The 18,916-nt window shown below is 46.3% G+C and overlaps 1 protein-coding gene across 3 annotated transcripts in view; it reads right to left on the reverse strand.

Annotated features, from left to right (window-relative positions):
• TBC1D2 (TBC1 domain family member 2) overlaps positions 1-18,916 on the reverse strand; it is a 45,572-nt gene that overhangs the window by 20,894 nt on the left and 5,762 nt on the right. For 2 of the 3 annotated variants that reach the window (XM_032478053.1, XM_032478054.1), the window contains 3 exons: positions 15,910-16,057; positions 11,305-11,438; positions 7,849-8,042 (listed from right to left, as the gene is read on the reverse strand). In XM_032478053.1, the coding sequence (XP_032333944.1) occupies positions 7,849-8,042; positions 11,305-11,438; positions 15,910-16,057 (476 nt within the window). The remainder of the gene's footprint in view (positions 1-7,848; positions 8,043-11,304; positions 11,439-15,909; positions 16,058-18,916) is intronic. The other variant, XM_032478055.1, reaches the window with a different exon arrangement.

An 18,916-nucleotide genomic window follows, 5' to 3' on the forward strand; every position in this document is an offset into this window, starting at 1 on the left:
TGACAATTCTGCCTAAATGGGATCTGAGAAATGCTGTGGGCGGCTTCTGGATCATACCTTTAAAACTGCAGCACACATGCTCCCCTGGCCCAGTTCCCCTTCCTTCTGGCTGGGAAATGGCAAGACCTCGGTAGCCACGCTGGGCTCACGAGCAGAAGCTGCATGTTGAGGATGACACGGTCGCCGCACCAGCTCAGAACTGTGTACTTACCTCTGGATTCTTCAGTGTCAGAGAGAAATGAACTTCCAATTTGTTTTAGGCCATGGTACTTTAAGGCTTCTATGTTACAGTAGCTGGGCCTGTACCCTGACCAATACATGTCTGTTTCAGAGATGTACAGAGGCCCAGAAGAGTGGAATTTAATCCCAAGTCATCTGGACTCCTAGCAGCCTGGACTCAGTCAATAATGAAAGCAGGGTGGTCAGCGGCATGGCACATGGGCCTGGCTCTTCTCTGTCACTCCTGAGGCAGACATCACTAATTAATCTCAATACTCCTTCCTGCTAAGCCTGGTTGAGGCCTCAGAACCCCTCTGAACATGGCATCTGAGCAGTCACTACTAATTGAGCTGAGGCGGCATTAGAGAGGAAACACGTTGGCCATTCTCACGCCAAGCCACACATTCAGGGCCTCATTCAAGTCATCCATGCCCAGTCTTCGGCTCACCAAACGATGCCTGTAGGGTTGGTCCAAAGAAACGTGAGACAGTTCAGAAGAAACAGATCTTGATTGATTCCTTGGCAGGAGCCCCTGATTTGCGTGGAAATTCAAGGTTTGACTCCCCATGTCTTCGAGCTTCCACCCTCCCCAGCACCCAGGGACCTGTCCTGCCCCCAAGCAGAGATGTGTATTCAGTCAGGACCAGGAAGAACAGCAGAAGCCACGCAGCCTAGCAGCCAATCACACGTGAACCTCAGACCTGGAAGTTAGGGCTTTCAGGTCACACTGCTGTGCTTCATGCCAGTCTCATTTGAAAAACATGGTTTCCAGGAGGCATGTTAACTGTGTGCACTGCCAAAGTATTTAAATCAGTGATCAGCTGGATAGGGATATTTGCTAAGAACAATTCCATTTTGGAGAATTGCCCTAAATCTATGGCTTTATTTGAGAAGCTAATGAGAAGACCAGATTAGCACACATCTCCTGAAACCTTGATACCAGTAACTGTCCCTTCTCCGGTTCTCTCTCTTCTATCTGTCCATCCAACCTTGATTAAGCATCACTCAGTGCCAGGCCCTGGGGCCCAGGGAAGGACCGGTCACAGTTCCCACCCTCAAAGAAAACAAAGGCTGCTGGAAGCAAAGGTGAATCACTGTCATGGAATGATTTACTGCAGAGCGAAGCAAGGGTGTTTGTGGGGGCACAGGGCAGCAAGCAGTGACTTCTGCCTGGGCTGGAGGCGGGGGAAGACCAGCATATCCTAGAGAAAGGCAGAGCAGTTTAAGCGGATCCTGAGGAATGAGGAGGGCCCGAGACGGTCCAGCAGCAGGTGGGAGCTGAGCGTTGGGAGGGCTCTCCAGTTGAGGCTGAGCCAACAGCGTGAGCAAAGGCTCAAAGGAATGAAAGAACTAGTGCGGAGCTGTGGGAGTTCTGGGGTGTGGCAGGGAGGTGGGGTGGGGTCAGTGGTTGCAAACCAAACCAGAATGTCTGGAATGAAGCAGTCAGCTTCCCAGGGCTGTGCTGAGAGAGATTAACATTCCTGTGGTTCCAGGATAATCGAGACGCCTAGACCGTTTTCTAGGTCAGCTGAAGTTTGGAGATTACCTTGGGTAACTGCCTGGTGAAATAACCAACACGTGCCACTGTTCAGACTTGCCCTAGCCTCAGAATCCAGTGGGTATCTTTCCCCCAACTTAGAGTCAATCCTGAGGCCCATTTCATGACATCAGAACGCTGTCTCTCCGCTTCCCACATCTAGCTTTCCAAATCCAAGACAAAGACACCAGCCTAGGAGTCTGTCCTCCCACCCCAGGATCCCTGCACCAAAATGAGGCAGGGGGAAAGGAATTCGGGAGAGTGATGGAGCTAGAGCAGGAAGTGTGAGGTGAGGAGTGGGAGTGGATCGTGGATTCAGAAAACCACCTGGAGGCTGAAAGGCCCTGGGAGACCACCTGGTCCAGTCACCTCACTGTCACACAGGGAGACTGAAGTTCAAGAAAGGAGACAGGAGGGGACCAAAGGGACTTGGTGATCCCCATGACAGGGAAAACTGCAGCAAGAACAGAGGGCTCTCAACTCCAATCCTAAGATCCTTCGCTTCTCCGGGATGTGTAGTTAATGGATTTTGCACCGAAATGCTTCTTTCAAGTTCTTTAGAAGTGGAAATAATCCATGTTCGTAGCAGCATTATTCACAAAACCCGAGAGCTGGAAACAACCCAAGGGTCTATTAATGGTGAGTGGATCAACAGAATGTGGCACAGAATGGAATGTTACTGTCTTAAAAAAGGAAGGAAATCCTATCACATGTTACAACATGGATGAACCTTGAGGCCATTCTGTTAGGTAAAAATAAGCCAGTCACCAAAACGCACATACGCATCAATAGAAATAACAGAAACAAAAAGGAAGGCTTGAATGTCAGTTCTGAAGCTGGTTTTGTCCTTATGACATGACGGTGCCTCTCCAGGTTAGTCGGTATCGAGCAACACCTTTGTTTGCGACAATTCAAGAGCACGCCTCGTACGAAGGCACCACAGTTCCCTTCATCCCACCCACCCCAGCATGGACATCTGGGTTATTTCCAATTCCTGCAATTATAAGCAATGCCTTAGGACCAAGTCTTAGAAATAGAAGAGCCGATCAAGTGATACTTTTAATATTTCTTAATCAAATCATTGCCTGGCCCATCTCAGACTTTGATAACTGGTTATAAGTTGTCATTTTATTAAAGTTTTTAAAAGCCAATAAATCATTTTAAAAAATCAATCCTTTATCTTATTAAAGAGTTGATACCTTCATCACTCACTAAAATCAAGGCGGTACGGCGCCCAACAGTGTTTGTGACAAAAGCACTGGACTGGGAGCGCAGCACTTCAGCCACTGACCCCTAAGGGGACTGGGGTCAGCTGGGTGCAGGTGAAGAGGCACTGGCTTTCGAGTTACGGAGGCCTTGGTTCCCATTCCAGATCCATGAGGGTCTATCTAATGCAGGTGTTTAACAAAACTGAACCTCAGCTTTCTCGGATGTAAAATGGAGATAATGGTCCTTACTTTACTGAGAGTCACTGAAAGGATGAGCAGGTGTGGCAAGTGTCCCTCCCCCAGCTGAAGCAGGGGCCATCTCGACCCTCTTTTATGACCTCAGGCCCCAGGGCCTGTCTCTGAAGTCTCTGGCTTCTCAGAAGCTTCCCAAGTGAATGACGTGCTTTCACCAAGTAATCCTGAGCTAAATTGGCCCCAGGCAGCGCCTGGGAGGGGTTCACCATTCCCAGCAGCCAACAGATGGCCAACATCACCACTAACAACAGCCTTCCATCTGCCGGAGCAGACAGCCTCCAGGCTGGGTGCGATGCTGTCAGCTCTGAAAGCCTGAGTCAGAGGCCAGGCCGCCATCTGGCGCTCTCTCCTAGAGTCCAGATCTCCCGTGGGGCCCGTGCTGCAGGGGCCTGGGAGGGATAATGGCTTAATCGGCATCGGAATCACAGGGAGTGTGTTCACTTGTTCCGAGGAGCAGTTGCAGTGCTTGTGTCCGATACTATAAGACTAGGGAGGAGGCGGTCCTGGACCTGGAGAAGGAGACCAGGGCCCAAGTCCTGGCTCTTCCAGCTGTGTGACCCTGGAAGTCACCCACCTTCTCTGAGCCCCTTGAGCATGGTGCAGTGAAAAGGAAGAAGTTCTAGAGGCAGGCAGACCAGAGTGTGAACCCTGGCTTGGCGCCTGGGAGGCCCTGAGCATCAGAACCTCTTAGAACCTTAGTTTGTTCGTCAGGAGAAGGAGCTGATAACTGTGGTAAAGATTAGTGACAAAGCATGGAAGGTGCCAGCACAGTGCTGGGGCCACTTAATACCCAGCTACTTGTGCTCATATCTTCTCTTTCCCACTGGAGGGTGAGGTCCCCCAGGGCAGGGACGTGGCCCAACGTACCTCTGTGCCCTCCATAGAATCCAATAGACCCTGAGATACAAACTCTTTTTAAAAATCATTCAAACTATTGGCATGGTCTGTCTGGCTATCTGAGCCTGGAGAAGACCCCCAGTTCCCATGTCCTCTTGCAGCCTGAGGTAGAAAGGTGGCGTCTTCCCACTGAAGAGTCACAGGAGGGCATCCTGTAGACATGGGCCCAGGAGGTCCAGGGGACTGTTTCCCCAGCTGAGGAATTAGACTTGGAGGGTCTCAGATGGAGAGGTGCTCTCTGACCAGCATTTCTGAGTGCCTGGGGTCCCACTGGGTACCCCAAGATCGTGCCGGCTCCTCTGTCTTACCTGTGGGGCAAGAGTCAGTCCCTTTTCCTCCTGCCCCTCTTTGGTTTTGGTATTTGGGTTGAAGGTGAAACCTGAGTTGGTAGGGCTGGGTTCCCCTTCCTAATGTGGAATGAAGGTGGTGGGGCCTCAGCTCATGCTGCTGTGCCACACAAGCACACCTCCAGAAGCCCCTGGCGGAGGGGGGGTGCCTCACTCCTGGTAAGGCAGGCAGGAATCAGCGAGGAGGGCAGTGAAAGCCACGGTCATCGCCAACATAACCAAAGCCTGCATGTCTGGGGGACTTGCTGCGTGCCAGGCACTGGGCTTTATGAATCTGGACACAGGCCTCTCCAGTAAACATGATTACAGCTCCATCTAAGGAGGAGGGAACCGAGGCTCAGAGAGGTTAAGAGCCAGAATTGGGGCCTGCATATCTTATTTAAAGGCCTGTGCTCTGAATGGCCCACTAGACTAAAGTGCATTTGGGAGACGGGTCGGAGAGCATGCAAATCCACTCATGCTGTGAGTCAAAAGTTAAACCCCAAGACTTGCCCTCCTCCCGACTATCTGTCCCAGGACAGGGCTGAGGTCTGCTGGAAAGTGAACTAGTCAAAGTCTAGATTCTTTAGTGCTCGGACAACTTCCTCCTAACATTTCACTCTGCTGTAGGGGAGTTGTCAATGGCCTGGGCAGCCCTTGCTAATCTCCATGAGTTTGCCTCATTTATTGAAGAAAGGAGAGTCCTCCAGGGCTGCACAGCCATCGGGGACAAACCCGGATGAAATCTAGGTCTCCCGGGGATTATCCACGTCACTGACAACTCCCAAGTCCTTGGAAGGAAAGGCTGAGTCACGGGAGGCTGCCCACGTTTCCTGGAAAGAAGGGGAAGACGCACGGAAAGGAGAGGTGGTGTTTTCATTCTAGACGTTTTTTTCCAGTCCGGGTCGGGTTTGGGACTTGAGCTGTACTGGTCCAGGGATCAGGAAGCCGCTACAGCTCAGCTTAATGCCCTCAGCTCTCAGGAGCGGCCAGCAGCCTCTCGACAGGACTGGAGGTGACCGGAGGAAAGGATGACACTGGGTTGCTAGTGGCAGCAGAGTAGACCTACATGCTGTAAGGATATATCGGTGTTGGTTTGCTGAATGCCTGTCTCTGCCATGAAATGGAAGTCCTGCAAGGGCAGGACTTGTGTCTTTCTTCACTGTTTGTTTTCCAGCACCTAGAACCCAGCTTACACGTAACAGGTCCTCACTAAAGACTTGCTGAATGAACAAATGAATTGAGAACATATGAACGAATGAGCTTCCTCCTTGGAGAACTCTGATCACCAGCTGCTTCATTAACAGTCACCCTGACCTGCCAGGAATGAAGTGTCTGCTGGTTCCCGTATTAACTGTTTAGGGGCAAGAAAGGCAAAGAAGGAGCAAAACTAGATAGGGAGAACATTTTCTCCAAAAACAGAGCATAAAGGAAGAGAAGAAATGTACAAGGGGGAGAATTTTTAGCAGTAAATACAGGACACTCCCCACCTCCCCAAGAGCAAGAGCAAAAACAAAGCAGAAAGAGGCTCACAGCACCAAGGCTCAAGCAAGAAAGTTTGGTCCTTCCCCTCAGAGGGGGAGGAGCCTGGGTGCTCAGTGGGGCCCATCACTGGAGCCCTACTGGCACCACCCTCAGGATTTGGGTAACAACTGTGAAAGCTTAATGACTTTTATTATGCTAAACAGAGCCTATTCCCTCTGTTCAGACTTGATGGAGAAATCAAAAGCTTCACAGATAAACAAAAGTAAAAATTCAGCACCACAAAACCAGCTTTACAACAAATGTTACAGGAACTTCTCTAGTCATTAAATCGTAAGAAAAGAGAACAAAAAGAAGAAAGAGAGAAAAAAAATCTACAAAAGATTGCTTTGGTAGCTCGGGGTCTTTCATGGTTCCATATAAATTTTGGAATTGCTTGTTCTAGTTCTGTGGAGAATGTCGTGAGCATTTTGACAGGGACTGCACTGGATCTGTAGATTGCTTTGGGTAGTAAGGCCATTTTGATGATGTTGATTCTTCCAATCCAGAAGCACAAGGTATCTTTCCATTTCCTTGCATCACCTTCAATTTCCTTCATCAGTGTTCTATAGTTTTCTGAGTGTAGGTAACCTCCTTGGTTAAGTTTATTTCTAGGTATTTTCTTGTTCTTGATGTAATGGGAATGTTTATGCCAGTTATAAAATTCTGGTTTTTGAAGTGAAAAAAAAAAGTGAATGAAGGGCCATAAATGGCAAAATACCCTTCTTTCTTATGGGTGAGTTGTATTCCATTACTTATATATGCTGCATCTTTTTTATCCATTCATCTATTGATGTGCACTTAGGATACTTCCATATCTTGGCAATTATAAATAATGTTGCTGTTAATTGTAGGGTGTAAGTATCTTTTTGAATTAATTCTTATTTTGTGGTTGGCTTTATTCCTTTGATAACTATGTAAGTTAAAAAGCTACGTTCTTAGAAACAATGAACAGTATGTATATGTAAATGAAAAATATATGGGCAGTATATTGTGTATATGTGTTTACATACAATATATTGTATATGTGCAGTCAAATTGTAGCAATTCTACCTAACAAAACTGAAAAATGAAAACAAAAAAGAGCCTATTGTCCAGTGCCTCAACCCCACTGCCTCCCTGTCACATGACCCTTACTACTTCATGAGGTCACTCCTGGATGTGACCACAATTTACTCTCTGGGTTATAGGATTTCTGAATGATTCTAATCCCTGTGTATGTATATGATCTGTTTTCTACAATAATCATGTAGCTTGTTCTTTTCTTTTATTAATTTATTTTTATCATTATTATTTTTTAATGGCGGTACTGGGGATTGAACCCAGGACCTCATGCATGCTAAGCACTCATTCTACTACTGAGCTGTACCCAACCCCCCCAAGCTCGTTCTTTTCTTAACCAGTATAATTAACCTCTCTATTCTCTAGCTTAAATCTTCCTCCCTGTCACTGTCCCCTGTTGGGCCTTGCTCAGCCCCAGGGCCACACAGACCTGCCTGCTTTCTCTGTCCTGTGACAGACTGTCAGAGATCTGCACCCCATTACCAGCTGCCAGGTCAAAGATCCCCCAGTTCCTTTGGTGGCCCCTCCCAGGACCCTGTACCCAGATCAGACTTCTCCAAACACTGTCCCTCTTTGGGTAGGGGTTCAGACCATGCACAGTCCTTCAGGAGAGGATCAAGAGACCTTGCTCTTGGTGGCCTTCTGTCACCTAGCTTGAGTGACAGCACATCCCTGACTGATCAACAGCACAGCATTTCTAGCCACCTGCAGTTTGACTGTCAAGGACCACAGATTGGCCAAAGTATCATGTCTAACTTGTCCAAAGGCTCCAGGCCCAGAGGGGTCCATTGAAGCCTGGGGCTTCTCTGGGGCCAGAGCTTACCTTTTGAGCCTTTAGCTCCTTGGTGAGCATCAGAACCTGCTGCTCCAAGGCCAATACTTTCTCCTGGGCGGTTCGGTTCCGTATGAGCCCTTCGGTGAACAGTGGGAAGGTACTGCTCTGGAGTTTGGCTTTTTGAATGAGATTGGTGCTCAGAAAGGACTTGGGAGGCTTCAGAGAATCTGCTGAGTCCTTCCCTGCTCAAGAGGAAAAACACAGAGGTTATGATCGGCAGCCTCAGTAGTTCTCAAACTTGGGCTTGCTACAGAAGCACCTAGAAGGCTTAGTAAAATGCAGACTGGGGACTCTGCTCCCAGAGCTTTCCATGCCATAGGCCTAGGGCGGGGCTTGAGAATTCGCATTTTTAAACATTCCTAGGTGATGCTGATACAGCTTGTCCAGAGATCATACTTTGAGAACCACTGCACTGTGTAAACATGGTTTACCTTGTGCTGGCCAGATCATTCAGCCCATCCTCTAAACTTGGATCCCAACCTACATGGCCTATCTCGTAATACCCTGCTGGGGTCTGCCAGGTGGCCATCTCCTCGGGCACAGGCCCAGGCAGGGTGTCTTTTTTCTTATTTCAGGCTCCCACCTCTACCCTCTGGGTGATTTTCAGAGCACATGGATCTGTCCTTCGATAGGAGCACAAAATACCTATACTCTGCATTATCGCCCCAGTGAGAAAACTCTCACTGATTCTTACTTCATGCTAAATTAGGAGACATATTTCCCACAGCTGAACATCTCAAGGCCGTATCCTTTTATTTCCCCCAGAGCCTGAGACAGCAAACAACAGCCCAGGCCAAATCTGCCGGTAGCCTGCTTTTGTAAATAAAGTTTTACTGGAACACAGTCATACCATTTGTTGTGCAATGTCTGTACTTCTTTCACTCCACAAGGGCAGAGTTGAGTACGTGCAACAGAGACCATATGGCCTACAATGCCTCTGTTTATCTGGCTCTTTACAGACAGTGTTTGCTGACCAGTGCTAAATTTTATCCTTAAATCAAAGCCAATATCCGAGAATCACTCACTCAGACTGCCTTGTCCTGCCCTGCCCCCAGCTTTAGGGCTCTGCCATCAGCCTGCATCCAGGGACATGTAATGGCCCGACTATATGGTCAAGGGACCTTGAGAATTTTGATCACACAGATCATACACATCATGTTCATTATGAGGCTCCAACAGGAGAAATTCTCCCCAGTCCTCAGTGCCAGAAAAATCTTTGCCTCTTCCAAGAAAATACATGTTTAATCTCATGGAGCTGGAAATAATCTAAACACATGCATTTCCCTCTTTGCCTTAGCTGCTGAGAAGCTCAGAGCCACATCTGCTGCCCACCTTTGGTACACTGTAGGATTTTTTTCTTGATATTATCTAAATTTCCTAACCCAAAATACTCATTTATGTTCCCCCTGATATACATTTTAGTAAGTTATACCCAATCATTTGGGACTAAGATGTTAAGAATAAGGATGTGGTATGAGATTCTAGGGGAGGGGACAGGCAGGGCTTGCAGGATGAGCTGAATCACTTAGCAACTTTCTTCTGAGGACCAGGCCAAGGACCAACCAAATAGTCTTGAACAGATAAAGAACTACTCTCGTAGGTGACAAAAATCAGAAACTCCTTGGCCTTGTTGAGCACAAGATCAGGTCTTGTTCCAAACTTAAAAGAAATCCGGTTGAGCAGGTACAAAGCAGCCTGCAGAGCTCAGAGGAATGCGATGCTGCTTTCTCTTTCCTGCCATAGGGTCTAAGAGAGCTGGGAGGCTCCCTGAAGCCCTGCTGCCCTCTAATAACACTACCATCCACCAGCCCTGAGGGCAGGCAGCGTAAGATCACCCTGCTCAACTTGCAGTTGGGGAAAACGAGGCCTACGACAGTGGTTTCCAATCAGTGCCCCGGGATTTCGTGGGAGCACCTCAAGTGCTGACTGGGCAGGGAAGAGGGTGGGCCCGGAGGAGCTTAGGGGGAGCCCGACTCCCACTCCTGCCTCCACTCGGCTTTTATCTGCTTTGTGTTTCAGATTTTGTTTATGGGCACAAAGTTTCATGGCAATAAAGATGTAGTTTGAAAAGTCACTGACTTAGAAAACGAGGCTTCAGGTTAGCAGTATGGGACTGGACTGCTTGGCCTGAATTGTATTCTGTTACTCACTGTGCAGCTGTGAGCGAGTCACCCCACACGTCCGTCCCCAGTTCCCTCATTTATTAAATGACGAGAACAGCAGTATGTACTGCTCAGGTTGTAAGGATTAAACAGGTTAATGCTGGTAAAGCACTTAGTGGACAAAACTTGAAAAGGTTGTGCTGAGTGAGAGGCACCAATCACAAAGGACCACATACTGTAGATTCCATTTACATGAAATGTCCACAATAGGCAAATCTATAGAGGCAGCAGGTAGATTTAGTGGTTGCCTGTAGTTAGAAGGGGGTGGAGATTGGGATTGAGGGCTGAGGGGTACAGGGTTTCTTTTGCGGGTAATAAAAATGTTTGAAAATTGATTACAGGGATGGTTGTACAGAATATACTGAAAGCCGCTGAACTGTATGCTTCAAAGGAGTGAACTGCATGGTATGTGAATTACATCTTAAAGAAACTGTTACCAAAAAAAAAAAAAAAAAAAACTTAGAGTTGCTCTAGCAAAAAGTGCCACTATATACAAGTGCTAGTTGTATTATTTTTATTGATTTGATATAGTACTGACTTTCTCTTGCACTGTTGATTGTGATCTGTGGGGCCTCTCCAGGCACTGCTCCAAAGGGGTGCTTTTTCTAGAGTCACCTCTACCCAGCACCGGGGGCCTCTCTGCCCTAAGACCCCTCTGTACTACATTAGCCCGTTTTCTCCCAGCTGTTTCTAAGTTAAAATATGTTCTAAGGGCATCAATGCCAATTTCAGAGACGTCAAACCCCCTGATGTTGTGGGTCACCCACATTTCGTGAAAGAAATAATAAAGTGCCACATCATAACTGGGATGAACGCCATGAGGTTGTCTGTTCTGCCTCTTCAGTCAGATCTGATTTTAATTATCCCAGAAAAGCATTTTTATATCCTTTCCTTATAAATTAACAAAAAAAAAGTAAGAAAGTAAAAGTGAGAGAGATTTTCATTATTACTTCCAGAATCACTGCTTGGTGTTTCAGTTTGGGAGGATGAAAAGACTTCTGAAAATGGATGGTGGTGATGGTTGCACACAATTGTGGATGTACTTAATGCCACTGAACTACACACCTAATATTGGTTAAAGTGGTAAGTTTTAAGTTATGTATTGTTATCACCCCCCAAAAAAGAATCATTGCTACTAGACCCATGGAAGCCCAGGAGGAGAGGAGGAGTGACCTGGAGAGTTCCACCTTTGACACACAAAAGCATGAATGCTGGTTTTCGGGGAGGAGAGAGGGCACACACTCAGTCTCTGAAGGCAGCTCGGACCTGGGCAGAGGCTCACCTGGGGTTCCGGGGTCAGGGGATGAGGGCTGCTCCTCCCTCTGGGGTTCCTCGCTCAGTGGGGAATCTTCTCCTGGGGGAGCGTGGCCTGTTCCTTGGGTCTGCTTGTTGCTCCGGATGTTATGCATCGTGTTTCTGAAAGGAAAACGGAGGATCCTGAGGCTGACAGCCCTGCCATCCTGCTCAATGCCCTCCCCACTGGCGCTGCTGGTGCTTGGGCCGCATCCTCATCCCTAGTCACGGCCCGATCAGTCCGATGCATCCCACCTGAGCCACTCCTGTCACCCTCACCCTCTCCTTTTCATTTTCTCATTGTACATATCACCTTCCATACACAATATTCCTTGTAAACAATATAAGCTTGACTCCTCTGCCTCCAACCCCACTGCTGGAGCATAAGCTCCATGAGAGCGGGGATGTTTGTCTGTTTTGTTCACTGAAAACCTCTGAATGCCTAGAACAGTGCCTGAAGCATAGAGGGCACTTACTACATATGTGTTGAATGAATGTTGGATGGACTTGCCAAACTAACTTCCTGAAACCTTCATCCAGTCTTATAACTACCTGGCTCAAAAACCATCAGTGGCTCCCTATTTCTGCTGAGAAAAGTTCCAAACCTCTCCTGGCCTCCATCTCCCCTTGCTTTCTTTCCCTGCTCAAATCTGTTCTCTCTGTAGCCTCCACTGATCACCTCACAGGCCCCAAGGAGCTTACTGCACTTCAGGAATGGGCCACCCTTTGACCAAGTACTTGTCTAGGCTGAGTAATGGCATCTTCTCTTCAAGAGCTGGGCACCCACCTATCAGCATGCCTGCTGGTACGCAGTGCAGGCTCAACAGATGTTTGCTCTGCAGGAAGGAGCCAGGTAGCACCAAAGGCTGGCCTGGCACCGCAGACCATGGAGAGATTCATAATGAGACAGATGAAAAGGCAGTCTGACTGAGTTTATACACCCTTAGTAAAAGGATAAAAGTAGACATATTCTTAAATTAATAACAAGAAAGAAAAAAATGACAAAAGAGTCCAGGAAGTCAGAGTTTTTCAAACAGCAGGTTGTGACCCACTGGTAGACTGAAAAATCAGTTTCGCATCATGACTAGTTTTTAAAAATTGGAACAGAAGATACCAGAATGCACCCCACTCAGGAAGGGTTAAAATTTTGTGAATTATATATATGTGGACTGAGCCACAAAATAAAATGTTTTTCTTACTGTGGTCATGGTCAAAAGTTTGAAAACGACTGCACGAGGAGGTCACTTACTTAAAGGGCAGCAATAGCATGGTCAAACAACAAGAGGATACCAAGGTCTGCAGACTGTGATGGAGCCCTGGCTTTGCTCCATGGTCCCTACGGTCCATGCAAACATCTGGCAATATGGTGGGCAAACTACTCTAAAAAACCCTTGCTCCACAAACACCTAGATGATAGATAAATGCAAAACGTATTTTTAAAATATTTAGCTGAATTCCCAGAAAAAGGAAGGGATCAAACACAAAAAACGAGGTGAAATTCAAGTGGGAAGTAAAGAGGAAGATGAATGTGGAGACTAAATTACTGCTGGGCAAATATTCACGCCTTCCCCTCCACCTCCACAGGAGACTACTTCCCCCTCCTCCTCTTGACTTCAGGCATGGCCATGTGACTGGCTTTGGCTGAAGGGTTGTTGGTAGATATAATGTTAAACACAGGTTTAAAATGTGCTTGCATGTAGGGCTTGCCCTCTTGAAGAACATGCCTCAGCGGCTTGTCCATGGAAAGTGAGAAATATGTGTAGACCTAGATTTTCCCAATGGCTTGGAGCCAGGACCAGGGGAACCCAGCTTGTATCGGTTAAACCCGGATGTGCCGGAAATAAATGTGTATTATTATATGACGCTGAATTCTGAAGTGTTTGTTTGCAGAATTATCATTTTGAAAGTTGGCTAGGACGTGAGTTTGTCCAAGGATCAACTGGTTTTTTTTTTTTAATTGAAATGTAATTGATGTATAACGTGATATTAGTTTCCAGTGTACAACATACTGATTCAATGCATGAATGTATTGCAAAAGGGTCACCACAGTAAGTCTAGTTAACATCCCTCACCACACATAGTTACTTTTTCTTTTCCCTGTGATCAGAAATAAACTGTTGATACCAGAAACCTAGAGCCTTGGTTGCAAAGGAGGAAAGAAAACAAGGTTTTGGACCCATACAAAATATGGAGTTAAAACTGAAATTCTTACATAAAGCTGGGATTCCTGAAGGTCCATGTCCTTTGTGAAAAGGTGAATTAAAAAAAAAAGCCTGCTGGCAAAATTGATACAAGGAGTACAGGTGAAGGCTCTGGGTGTTCAAAACGTTCTCTTTATGTGGTTTTGGTTTCAGAACAATATTGGCCTAATTGAGTAAGTTGGGAAGTGTTCCCTGCTCTTTTTGCAGGGGGAGGGCTGGAGTTTGTAAAGAATTGGTATTAATTCTTCTGTAAATGTTTGGTAGAACTCACCAGTGAATTTATCTGGTCCTAGGTTTTTGTTTGTGTGTGTTCATGGTATTCCCTTATAAACCTTTTTATTTCTGTAAGGTTGGTAGTAATGTCCCTTCTTTTGTTCCTGACTTTGGTCATTTGAATCTGTTTTTTCTGGTCTTTCAAGGTAAAAGTTTGTCAATTTCGTTCACCTTTTCAAAGAACTATCATTCAATCTTAAACTTACTTTTAAAGCAAAATCCAGTTTTTTGGTATAGCTGGGTCCAGAATAGGAAAATAATGAAACTATACTTTAACGGAAAGTACAGCCGACTGATGGAAGGTAAAATTAATCAATTAAATTAAGAACACAGAAGAAAGTAGATGTCAGGACTCCCAACACCTGACCTTGAATAAAGAGCCCTGACTCCTTGGGCTAGTCATTTATTTTTCCTAGTTCTTACATTACCCATTTAAAAATAAAAGAGTGGTGGCCATATTAGTATGAATGATGACCATGAGGGGCACCATGCTGAGCCCATCACATGACCTTCACACACCATAAGCCACATGAGTTGGTGAGAACTCAGGGGCACGTCACTATAGCCAGAGGCACTGGCTGGGTGGGGTGAGCGTCACTGCTGCCCACACTTCCCCTTGTCCAGTGGGTGCAGGAGACAAGGGCAACCCTGGCCTTATGGGGGCTGTCAGCAGCCAGGGCACTTGCAACACTGCCTCGCATTTCTGTGGGTTATTACAAGTAACTGACTGATCCTCAGGAACTTCCTTCCTTCTTGATCTCTGCATGTTCTCTGTTCCACTTCTGCTGTTTGTGGTGATCATTATGCAGAAACCTGGCTTAATCTTAGGGAGACCATCCTAGACACACACTGGCTGGGTGGCTGGACTTCTCAGGTCCCTTCTGCCACAGCAGGCTCCCCATGCACTGAGGTCCCTCCAGCTCTGCCTGAGGGAAGATCCCCTACAGGGCATCCACCTTGTCTGTTCACACTGGGGGCTCAACCACACCCCATACCCCCCAAGTCTCTCTCTCTCCAGCTCAGCTCTCTCTCCTGTGTTCCAGGCTGTTCCACCCACTGTGGGGTAGTTCCACCTCCAGCCAGTAGGCCCTAAAGGACACTCATCATATTTTCCCTGAAACCTGCTTCTCTCCTGGGAAGAGCATCACTACTCTGCTAGTTACCCAAGCAAATTCAAACGCTGAAGCCAACAGAGGGAAACGCTATGCCTGGTTCACACAGAGCCAGGGGTCTCTAATCCAAGTCCAGTTAACAATCTATTCTGCCTCTAAGGGGTCCCAGTTTGTCTGAAGTCTACACAGAAAGTGAGCACCCAAACAGGATCAGGATTGAGAATAGTCTGAATTCCAAAAGCTTCCATTCCTTCAATTAGAGCAACAATAATAGCAACAGACAATATTGCAGTGTTTACTGATCCCCAAGCAGCTATAAAGCAGTTTACATGCATTAACCCATTTACCACACACACACACACACACATCTTGTAAGCCAAGCACTGTTGTGCTTACATTTATTGACAATTTAAGTGAAGCACAGAGAAATCAAACAACTTGCCAAGGGCAGCACTGCCCATAAATGGTGGGGCCAGGATACAAATCCAGGCACTGCTAACTTTTTATAAACTATTTAAAACAAAGCCTGCCAGTGGGAAATCGTATATATCATACAGTATTAAATGAAAAAGAAACTGAGATGTGATCAATATACAATAAATTACACATTAAAAGTGAATAATTTGATGTTTGACATATGTAGACATTTAGTGAAGTCATCATCCCATTATGTTGATATGATCTCAATTATGCATATATGAATATAGAAAATTCGGGGAAAGAGATATAGCACATGCTAAGAATGCCTGTCCGGGTGATAGGACTATGGTAACTGTAAATGCATACCTTTCTAGGTGTTCCTAATCTCCTACAAAGAACATGCAGTACTTCAAAAATCAGAACAACAAATGTAATATTTTAAAGTCATGATGTGATGAATTGAAAATAAAGCTCCTAACCCTCTACCCAGGCCCAACTCCCTGCAAGGGAATCACGCCTGATCACTGTAAGCGCCAAAGAAGGGGCTGCTTGCAGCTTGGCCAGCCCCTCAGCTCCACGGGCACTTACTGTATCTCAGTTCCCAGGTGCTTGAGGGAAATATTCTGAAGAGCCAAGGGCATGGTAGGGACTGGCTGGGAGGCAGCTGCTAGGCCCACAAGTCCAGGGGGCGTTTTCACAGGACACAGGAACTCCTCCAGCTCCGCCTCCTCTTGCTCTGGGGAACAAAGGAAAGGGAAGTCACCCACTGGGTCACTGCACTTGCAAAGACTAGACAGGTGGGTGCTACGGGCTCAGGTCTGCCTGGGAGCAGGCAGGAGTCTGTGAGCTGTACGGGCAAGCCTTCCTTCCAGGTTAACACCAAAGAGGCAGGCTTTTCTCCAAATGTGCTGCAACCAGTAAAATGATGCATTTTGCTGAGACAGCCTTCCTGGAAACCCCCTTAAAAGTTTGCAGAATTGCGGATATTTCTACATCTGAGAATCCATCCTAAAGAAGTTGCCCTAAATGCAGACAAAGCTTTAATGGGCCAAGAGGTTCATCCTGGTACTGTTTAGCCTCAAACTGGAACTAGCGTAAAGATCTAGGGAAAGGTTAAATATATCATGATGCTTTTCACACAATGGAATATTACTCAACCATTAAAACAATGCTAATGAAGAATGCTTAAGTATGGGGATGAGATATAATATGGAAAAAACCATATAACAAATTGGGATTGTAGTATGGTCTCAACTGTACAGAAAAAAAATCTCAAAGAAATACACTCTGCAATCTTAACAGTGGTCAAAACTACATGATGGGATTAGAAATAGGCAGGATATGCTCATTATAATTTATGGTTTTCCCCCTACATATTCTACAGTAAACATGAATTACTTTTAAAAACAGAAAAATAATATATCTTTACCAAAAGTAGCTGTTTATAAAAAGATTTTACAACAGGGAAAATTTCAGATCACTCTACTGAGTGCCAAAAAGCAAAGTAAGATGCTTTATATTATTATATGATCCGAAATATGTTTTAAGTAAAAGGCAGATAGGAGCTCATGACATAATGTTAACACTGGCTGTCTCTGGGTGATAGGATTATGACTACTTTTTCTTCCAGTTTTCTACATTTTCCAAGTGTTTAAACAATGATTCTCATACAGCAAGTGCTTCAAAACGTTTAATGTTAAGGGAGGTTTTGAAGCAAAGGACACACTATCAGAGGTATAAGAGAGGGAGGTGAAATATTTAGAAGTCAATTTTGAGTATTACAAAAAGTGGGAGAGAACTCAGGCCACTTATGGGATGGTACCATCTTGACCACGCGGCCCCTGAGGACAACAGGGCAGCAGACAACACCTCTCATTTGGAGCCCTCTTACTGAGAGGGTGAAAACATAGGGGTAGAGCGTATTTATTTTTGCACTACATCTGAAAAAAGGTGTGGGTGTAAAAACATAAAATACAGGCACACTTCAGAGATATTGTGGGTTCGGTTCCAGACAGATGCCACCGTAGGAAACAGAACTGATGACCCAAGGCTCTGGCCTAAGGCCTCTGGGCCCCTCTCCAGGCTAGAGAAACACTCTCAGTGAGGTGACCACAAGAAGAATTTTCAGCGGGATTAACCTGTAATTCTTTTGCCTGAGCTGTAGAGGTTGCCCCATCACCAGTAGGAAGAAATCATCACCCAACAAAAAGTGCCTGGACCAGTGGGCCACTGTTTCCCCAAAGGGCCCTGGACACATGACCAGTTGCCTCCAAAGCTGAAGGGGAGTGGGGTGGTGGTGGTGGAATGAGTCTGCAGACTAGGGTTCAAATTTCAGTGCTGCCATTTTCTTCCTGTGTGACCCTGGACAGGCCTCTTAACCTCTCTGAGCCTCTTCTGAAAAATGGGAATAACACTAACTACTTGAGATTGCTGTGAGGCTGAGAAAACAATGCATATAAACTGTGAGAACAGAGTCAGTAAGTGGTATGCATATTTTTATGACATACATTTAAAAAAGTCCTTTGTAAACTGTGTCCTACTTCGGCAACATGCTAACATTATTATAAATTTGTTGACTTCCCCTCCATCCTTTTCAGCTCTTGTGGAGACCAGTGTTTAGGTAAAGTATAAAATAAAGGTGTAAAAGCTATAGAGAACATGCCTATATTGCTCAAGGACTGTGGTAAGACACTTTTACAAGCTGATGTGTCTGTGACTCAAGGTCAGATGAGAGTCTGTTGGTTTTCGCTGCCCTGGGAGCAGGCCCCTGCTTCCTCCCAGGAAGGGTGGAGACTGGAGAGGTGGGGCAGCCTCCAGTCTAATCCTGGGTCTGCCAGTTTGCTCAAGACTCTAGAAATTTCTTTCTGGGTAGACTAGGGAAGGTTATACAGGAGCCCTGGGTCCAGGAGGGTGAAGGCAGGCTGTGGGACAAGAGAGGTTTCAGGAGAAGCCCACATCCCTGCTTCCTGCGTCTCCTCCCCAAGTGCCCCTGTCAGGAGGCTGGAGCCTGGTCATTATGGCAATCGCTCCCCTCCCCTGATGCTCACAGCACAGGCTGGCCCAGAAGAGGCTGACCGAGTGTGCTGAACTGAAGCCATTCTTCTGATTACCCAGTTCTACCGATTTCAATTCTGGATGCTCGGGAATTGTCAGGTGGAGGGCTTTTTGTTGCTTCTAGTCTGAAGCTGATCCGGCAACCATGTAAACTCAGTTTGCAGTTTCCCGCACAGCTGGGGTGCTGAGTCTCCGGCAGATGGGAGTGGAGGGTGAGCAGAGGTGCAGAAGCAAAAGCAAACAAACCCTTCCTCAAAGAAAGTCCTTACAAGCATAAAAGCCCCAGCAAGTTCTCTGAAACAATTATGGATGATTATTATAGACCCTAAAAAGAGGCACTTATCATGACAGTGACAGCGTGCAGGTATACACACAGTGACAATTTTACAGGCCAGCTCCCACGTACTGAGCTCTCACACTGTGCCTGCCATTACACTGAGGGCTTTTCTTTCCTTTCCTCATTTAACGATAAAATTCGATGTATTCACTCACACATTCACTCAGCAAATATCGACTGTGCCTGGCAGGGCAGCAGGTAGGG

The sequence above is a fragment of the Camelus ferus genome, chromosome 4, assembly GCF_009834535.1.
Source record: "Camelus ferus isolate YT-003-E chromosome 4, BCGSAC_Cfer_1.0, whole genome shotgun sequence".
NCBI lineage: Eukaryota > Metazoa > Chordata > Mammalia > Artiodactyla > Camelidae > Camelus > Camelus ferus.